The sequence below is a fragment of the Numenius arquata genome, chromosome 2, assembly GCF_964106895.1.
Source record: "Numenius arquata chromosome 2, bNumArq3.hap1.1, whole genome shotgun sequence".
In the NCBI taxonomy this organism is placed as follows: Eukaryota; Metazoa; Chordata; class Aves; order Charadriiformes; family Scolopacidae; genus Numenius; species Numenius arquata.
Window position 1 is genome coordinate 83,403,406 of NC_133577.1, and position 8,544 is coordinate 83,411,949.

The following is an 8,544-nucleotide window of genomic DNA, read 5'->3' on the forward strand; positions in this document are numbered from 1 at the left end:
ATTAGTCCACAGAAGAGAAACTTGCTCTAGCTCAAGAAGAATTAGTTTCCAGCAGAAATCGAATTGCTAGCAATAATCAGCAGATTCAGGAACTGAAGAAAGCCAAGTCTACACTGGAGCAGGATGCATCAAAGAAGGAGCAGCAGCTGGCTGAGAAGACCAAAATGTTGCAGGATCTTCAGAATGACAGGGTAAGTGCCTCTGTCTTCTGAAATCTTCCTGCATCCATCCCACGCTGGCACCTGTTACTAATTTCTGTTATGTCTCTAAACAAGGGGTATTTTGAGGGCATAGCTCTGTTGTAGTGCATAGCAATGGCAGTTTTACTGAACCTGCGGTGCAAAGACTTTTAACAGACAATTGAAATGAATTTGGTTCAAAATAGGCTGTCAGTTTGTTCCAAGTGGCTAGACAGGTGGAAACTAATTGTTATTAGTTTTAGATCTAAAACTGCAAACATGCTGCTAATTGTTTGCACTACGAACGGTGAATAGAACTCCGTGGCAGTTGTTTCCCCTTAATTACAAAGCCTCCAAGCAGGTTTTGGACCCTGGATGGTTTTTATTTGGTTGGTTGTTTTTATTTTGTGAACTTGGAAGAAGTAACTTTTCTAGCACTTTTTATTTCTCTTCAAGATTTTGAAAGAAAAAGACTTGGCTAATGAAAAATGTAAAACAACAGAGCTCCAGGAAATAAGGAGTAGACTTGAAAAAGAAAGTGCCAAGCTGGGTGAAGAGCTTAGAGCCTGCAAGCAAGAGTTTGAGAAGGTATATTGAGACAAACAGAGTCTTCATGTGGTTGGTTATCTGATAAGAAATATGTGCCTACTCAGTAGATGTTATCTGGAATGGCTTTGCAAAGATGGTTGCTGTAAATATCAGTATTACAGGTAAGGGAATCAAAGCACAGATTTTGTTGAGGTTCCTGAGCAATGCTGACTTGGTAGTGATAACCCTGGAGCACCAGTGCCCAGTGTTCTTGGCCAGGTGGACCACGTAACTTGTCTTAGGTTCAGGATGGGTTGTATGTCCAGGCTTTTCTTCTGTTCCATTGTAGATTCACTGTGCATACCCTTGCTTGACTATTCTGAAGTGCAGAAAAAATGTCCAAAAGTCTCATGAATGTGAAGTTTCCCAGATATTCTAGGCACATCTGGTACTTCTCAAGGATGCAGGGTAGAGTTGAAACTCCCTTGATGTGCTGTGGTTTCTTAAAATGTCTTAAAAAGTCACAGTCGGGAAAGAAACAATGTCAGGAGTCTCATAAAAGACTAACTGTCTTCCAAAACCATAACAATCAAATGAGCTCTCTAAAGAGTAAAAGTTTGGGGGCTTTAATGAAATATTTTTTACTCTTTAGTAAAATTATTTCTCTCCGCATTCGATGTACTTCATTTTTTAGTCTCTGTAGAAACAAACATTCCTAAAGGGCCATAGTTTGTGTTTTCCATATTCTACTATTAGTAGTTATATTTGCATCTGTTAAGCACATAGGGTTTAAGTTGCTGCACAATTATAAATGAAGGTACAGTCCCTATATGCTAATAAAAAGAAAATAATGTGATATCTTACGAGTTTCAGATGTTCTTTTGTTCTCCAGTGTCTAGAAAATGCTCTCATTTTTAGATAGAAGTCTGTACTTTGTTTCTGTCAAGCAATCTATGCCTGGTACTTTCTTGGATTTTGGGGAAACGTTATTATAATTCTTGTCATTCCTAAAATCTCTGTTCTAAAGAAGAAACTTTATAAAGATGTATATAAAATGTGTGCACACCAATGGCAGCTTAATATTTAACTCTCAATCTCCCTACAAGCAATCAGACTAAACCAGAAATTGTCTCCTAAAGGCTTATACTCTGTTTCCCATCTCCTACCATGGAATGGGTAGGTATGCATCTGCAGGGAACCCCCCTGTCCTCAGTATATGTTCTCTTGGTGTCTTTGGTTTGGTTTTAATTTGTGAGGTGAATTTTGATTTACTGAAAACTGACAACCGCTATTAGTCTTAGGACCCGCATGCTTGGCTATGTAATTTTAAGGAAAATGATTATTTAAATTTAACTAACTGTTCTACTAAAGGATTTTTTATGTTTTATTACAGAAGAACAAGTAAAACTAATATTTAAAACCAAATCTATCATCCTACTTGCTTAAAACGTAGGGTAATTACTTATACATTTAGGACTAATAGAAACAAGCTTTCTTCCATCAATGTTTGGTTTTTACATTGTCATCATGATGCTTTTAACCTCAGTATTGCAACCAGAGAAGAGCGTGAAGTAAATTTTAACACAGACTCTAGAAAATGGCAATGGACCTACCTTTTCAAAGAACTGTAGAAAATAATCCAACAGAGCTTCCACTACTTTACTAGAAACATACATTAAATTTATTTTAAAAATAGAATGTTGTTCATAATATAAGTTTAAAATCTTTGATCGTGAAAATCACTGATACTTTGTGCTGTAAAATCATACTTTCTTCCAGTGATAAAAGTAAAAATTATTGCTATCCTCTCCTTAGAAAGAATTACAGTGGTTTTGAATTTAAATCATTTATGCTTTCAATGTAGCTACTTTAACGTTGAGCTCTGTATCCTAACAGGAGGTGGCAAATCTCAAGGACGCAAAACAGCTGTTGATTCAACAGAAATTAGAGCTGCAGGGCAAAATAGATAAGATAAACTCAGCTCTGGAACAGGAGAAGAAAAACCATCAAGCTGTCAAAGATCAGCTGAAAAAGAGAGAAGAGGAGCTGAAGAAAGAATGTGCTGAAATTGAAGCTAAACTGGTTAGTATGGTAGAGAGTATAAGGCTGTTGTTTTGTGAACACGCCTTTGGATTTTTTCAGAGACAGGGAGGAAGCAAAGAGTTGACTTCGGGTTCACATTACATTAATTTTTAAATGACAAAGTCAGAAATCTTTGAGGCGTTTAACGGTGTAGGAAAATTCAGTGGTTTGACAGCCTTGTCTAATAGAGGTTGTTGATTAAAAGCAGTAGAATCTTACTAGTACAGTAAGATTCTTTGCCTCAGTTAAAGGTAGGGAATAGGGAAAGAATACTTGGAAGGTTGTTTTTCATTGTTCCGTTGTTTGCTTAGCACACAGAGAAAAAAGAGAAAGAAGAAGAAAACCGGAAGCATGAGGAAAAGGAGACCAAGCTCACCATGCAGGTCACAGCTCTGAATGAAAACCTGGCTACCATGAAGAAAGAGTGGCAAAGCAGTCAGAGGCGAGTGAGTGAGCTGGAGAAGCAGACGGATGATTTACGTGGGGACATTGCCGTCTTGGAAGCAACAGTGCAGAATAATCAGGATGAGAGAAGAGCATTGCTGGAGAGGTAAGCTGTGGTCATGACAATGTGGAAGTGAAGTCTGGGAAACGGATAGGCTCATGCTGAAAACTTGTTTCATTTGATTCAGGATTCTCTGTCATGCTTTATTAAATCCCTGTTTGTTCCTAGTGCCTGGTATGTGAGTGCAGTTTCCAAAGTGCCACCTTCTGTTTTGCCTGCCAAAGCACAGCAAGGGGTGTTGAGAACAAACTGTGCACAGGGTGACCATTTTGTAGAAAATCAGGCAGGCTTATCAGGACCTCACCACTGAAGCCACAGCTCTATGCTTGTGCTTGAAGATTTATGCCCATCTGTAAAAGCCTTCTAAATCCATTGGGCTCCTCTGAACTTTAAGGTGTGTAGGTTGTGGCTGCTCATCTCATCTGTTGTGTGAACCTTGCAAGGCCTGGCAGAGAGAGCTTCTCTTATCTAACTATCCTTCTCCATCACTCTGAGGCTCCCCTGCCTTGACTCAATCAGAGTGGATGCACTAGTCATCCACAAGCCTGGAAGAGACTCCTTAGTGCCTCCAATAACATAGCATTTGCTTAGGGACTTCTTGGTATGCCCACTGCTCATTGTTAGGAGATTGAATTTGTAATTGGATTAGATAGGCTGAGGTTCACACAGGAGGCATTTTGTTCCTCCTGAAAACCTACAGTCTTCTTTTCTCCAGTTCTGCTGTTGTCTCTACAATATATTTAAATCTTAGTTTAGTAGTGTTAGTGTAGTTTAGTTTAGTAGTGTTTTAGTAGTGTTTAGTTTAGTAGTGTTAGACCCTTACTTAGTCTTAGTAAATCTTTCCTTCAGGCAGCAGGAGGCATGCAAGGCAGCAGGAGTTACCTGAAAGCAGCGATTACAAGGGTAGAAAAAACACATGTGAGACAGGAGGCTTTCTTTGTCCTTATATCCTAACATGTTTGGTGAAGGCAGAGTGGAAAACTTTATTTGATACTGTCAAGCTTGCTGATTTGGTTGTTGAGCAGAAGACCTCGGGAAAGGATGGGCTCAGTTTAAGGGAGATCCTCTTTCTTTGGCAATCCCTTGCCATACTGTGCTGAACTCATCCAGTAGCTGTTTACAGCTTGGCAGAAACCCACCCTTTGAAATTTAGCTTTCAACAGTTAACTAAACTTCAGCTGATGGGAGGTGGCCTTGCTAAAAGAAAAAGGGTTCTTTTCTGCTCCATTGTCTGACCTGATCTGCTGCAGCTGGTTTGTGAGAGTGTCCTGTTCCACAGGGGTACTACTTATCGGGGCTTGCTATTGATGGGCTGCATTCAGTACTGTCCCTGGTTTTGGGAGTAACTCCAAATATTTGGAGGCAATGCCAGATAAACTGATTGTTACAACAGAACATTTTTCCAGTCAAGGCAGCCAAGAACTCTTCACAGCAAGGATATTTTTGGCTGGATTTTATGAGAGTAACTTCTCAGTCATGAGAGCCCGCCCAAAGGGGGCAGTTTACATTGCCTTATATGCTTTGAGCTGACTACTTACTATTTTGCCTCAGGTGTATAAAAAGTGAGGGAGAAATTGAAAAGCTTCAAGCCAAACTTGTAGAAATGAAGAAAAAGCTGGACAACACTACTGCTGCAATGCAGGAACTTGGCCGAGAAAACCAGTCATTACAGGTACAATTTGATTTGAAGCATCTAAACCTGTTGATTCTCTGTGTGGGAAACTTATTTCAAGTTTGTGTCAGGTTGGCGGTGGGTTACTACCAATCCAGAGTGGTAAAGATGTTACAGTGTGGTGTATCAGAGCCATATTGCTGTCTGTGGGTTCTTAAATTTGCTCATAGTTTTTGAAACTTGGAAGATTTTCTCTCTGAACAAATATAAGCTCTCAGTTTCATGGCAGAACTGGTGCTTTTATACCCCACTGGGTAGCGTGTGCACTGAAAATGGAGGAAATTAGTAGGAACTAGACATGCATTTAAAGAAAAAACCCTGCTTTTTTATATCTTCTATATAGATCAAACAAACCCAAGCTCTCAACAGGAAATGGGCAGAAGACAATGACGTACAGAATTGTATGGCCTGTGGAAAAGGCTTTTCAGTGACAGTGAGAAGGGTAGGTGTGTTTTACTGTGTGTCTGTGGGGATTTTCTTTTTCTGTTGTTTTCAAACTCTTAGATGGGATACAAACTTCAGAAAATGGCCTTAGTAGTGCTGTGATACTCAGGACATCTCAGAATACAGTCATTGCCTGCAATGCCTTAAGTATTAAAAATCGTGGGACTTACTATATTCATGATTCTTTTGCCATTTTAACAACATCAGTTTACAAACAGTGTTAAAATAGTTCAATCCCCTAAGCAAGCAAGCAGAATTACACTGTTGTGGGGGTATTTACAGTAAACTTATTTATAACTGGTCTGAACTGGATTTACAGGTATAAAAGGAATGTACATTTTTTGAAATTAGATCTTTGTGAGAATCTGAGGCATCAACATGATCTGGTGGTTTGTGACTCTTTATTTCTAAATACTAACCAGGCATGAAACAGAAGAAAACAGCTGGATGTGTTTTAGGTCTGTAGTCAGAACTTCTTTGTAAAAAGAGCTATGGTCAGCTAAGATGTTAGCATCCTCAGTTGGCTGGGTCTGCCCTTCATCCAGAGATGACCGTCCCTCCAACAAGTGACTGGGCAATGAAGTAGATGAGGGATATTCATGAGGTTCGTTTTGCAGTGCTTCCTGGCTTGGTCTTAGGTGGCTCTCCCTGTCCTGCTTTATTTCAGTGATGTTCTTTGGGTAGTCTTTGAACAAAGGCTGCTGAATCCTTTCACATTCACTCCTCAATGTGAAAACAGGTAGTTACATGTAAGAATAACATGTTTTATGTGACCAGAACAAGTTCAAGAGGAGAAATTCAAAAGGAGGGTGAACTTCAACCTGTTCATTTCCAAAACTGATACAGTCTCCCGACTCAGTGAAACACTTCTGAATATTTTACTCCTATACCCTTTAGGAAAGATTTACTCCTATGCCTTTCTGTGTGCTATGTAACTACTATTTAAAATTCAAGGTAACTTCTGAAACATGAGTGTTGACTTGACGTGATAGTGATCTCTGTTACTGATTGATGCCCTGTCATTGATATTCAGCGTATATGTTTCTGCTCTTTCACAGCATCACTGTAGACAGTGTGGAAATATCTTTTGTGCCGAGTGCTCAGCAAAGAATGCCTTAACTCCTTCTTCTAAGAAGCCTGTTCGAGTCTGTGATACTTGCTTTAATGACTTGCAAGGATAACTGGCTATCGTGAGTGACAAAGAAATGTTACACTAAACTTATAATTTCTGTTGATGCACTTCGTTCAGCGCTCAGACTACTATTCAGTTTGGACAATGATTGTAACACTTGGCAAAATTTAGTATATTTTAAAATGTTTATTGATACCAAGTAAAACTATTGTATTTTTTGTGAGACATGGGCTCAGATCATCCATAGCTTATTGCCATTTATCCTGGAAAGAGCTTCTATGTCTAGTTTAGAAATACCCAGTTATTTGTAAATAAAGTTTAAACAGAGGAGTAACAATGTATTTTTTTATCTTTTATTTTTTTGTTCAAGAGAAACAGCGTTTATGTGATATTGAAGTTTATTCTTGTTTCCTTCAAAGGAAAAGGAAGATGCAAAAACTTGTGAGGATTTTATGTATCAAATGTTGCCATAAAAGCATAACTAATTGTTGCATTTGATTGCATATCTGATGTTCTTTATAACCCCTTGTGATTTTGTTCTTTCTATCTCTGGTTCTTGGACTTTTCTCTCTAAAGTTCAAACTCCACAGTGAGGGTAACAGCTGGAGTCGACTCCAGCTCAGTTTTATTTGCTCACTTACAACTTGTTGTAGTATCAGCACCCGAGTCCTTACCCAGCTACAGGACCATCTTTACACATACTGTATTGCATAGTTTGTGTGTGTGTCTGAGAGAGAGTATGTGTGACCAAGTGATGAGACAAAGTTTAGCTGGCGCTGTAGGAATATTACATGATACATTACAATATTCCATCCCGTATTGATTGATTTCACTTCTACATATTCGGTTGATGGATTTTAATGTTCCAGAAACCCTTATATGTGGGTTTTAAAAAGCAAACAATCAACACTGGTAGTAGCCTGTAGTGCCTCTCTCCCCATGCTCGTACTCTGGAAACCCTGAGAGGACCTTGTAGTTCTAAGGGATATCCAGACCTTCCATGCTAGGTATCCTACTAAGAAAAAGTCTTTTTTGAGACTGCTGCAGTTTATCTGACCTTTTCTTCTGTCCCTTCCCTCAGCTTTTGGTGGAAGAAGCTGAAGTCCTGCTACACCTAAAAAACCTCAGTTTTCCATTGCTCCATCTGACCCCCATTACTGGGTTCACATTTTCTTTTCTGTACTTGCAACAGAGGTTTCTTGTAGAGTTCATATAGGCTCCAAATTTCTTTTTTGTTGTGATTTTATTTACACCTGTTTGTTCTTGGCTGCCTGTTTCTGACTTTTCCTCCCTTTGTATCTGGTATTTCAAAATTGTTAAGGTTATTTCTACTGCGTGGGGGTTATGCCTTCTGATATCTAGGGACCCTTTGTCTTAAATACCCTAATAAATTCCCCACACCCTGAGCCCTTCTGCATCTTACAAAATTTTGCCAGCTGTTCAGAGAAAAGGACTGTGTCCTGAATTCCTCTACTTCTTCCTGAGGTAAGGAATGAAAATCTGTCACAATGATGGAAGCTTAGCCATCGTTACGCAGGTTTGTTTGCTTTTATCTACTGACAGCTGTATGTGGGAATGAAGAAGAGTCTCTTTTATGAAAAACGTCTAGTCCTGATGAACTCTCAAGTGAAAGAACTTCTTAATGCCACTTCTCCAGAAGTAGTGATCTGTATGTTTCATGTCCCTTCTTAGCTTACCCGTCTAGTTTTACATTTGCAGTCTCAAGGAGTCTTCCTCAAGGAGTTTTCTTAAAACTAAATTCTTATTTCCTAAAAGCCAGCTGAATTGTGTAACTGGTTCTCCTCGCTGTAAAAAGGTTTGGGTTACAACCGTGCTTTGTGTGAAATACTGACCTGCTTTTCTGGCTCGAACTTGAGAGGTGCTTGCTCAAAAGAAACAATTGCTGCAACGGTTCTGTATGAACAGGGGCTCTGGACTCACTGTTTCGCCTTGTCAGTGTTAGCTGTTTGGCATAAGAATATTTTGAATAGAAAATACAACC

The 8,544-nt window shown here is 39.2% G+C and overlaps 1 protein-coding gene across 2 annotated transcripts in view; it reads left to right on the top strand.

The window, feature by feature from the left end:
• EEA1 (early endosome antigen 1) overlaps positions 1-8,544 on the top strand; it is a 70,939-nt gene extending 62,395 nt beyond the window's left edge. For both annotated transcript variants that reach the window (XM_074168111.1, XM_074168112.1), the window contains 7 exons: positions 6-191; positions 636-767; positions 2,604-2,789; positions 3,101-3,339; positions 4,846-4,966; positions 5,310-5,408; positions 6,469-8,544. In XM_074168111.1, the coding sequence (XP_074024212.1) occupies positions 6-191; positions 636-767; positions 2,604-2,789; positions 3,101-3,339; positions 4,846-4,966; positions 5,310-5,408; positions 6,469-6,591 (1,086 nt within the window). In that variant the 3' untranslated portion in view covers positions 6,592-8,544. The remainder of the gene's footprint in view (positions 1-5; positions 192-635; positions 768-2,603; positions 2,790-3,100; positions 3,340-4,845; positions 4,967-5,309; positions 5,409-6,468) is intronic.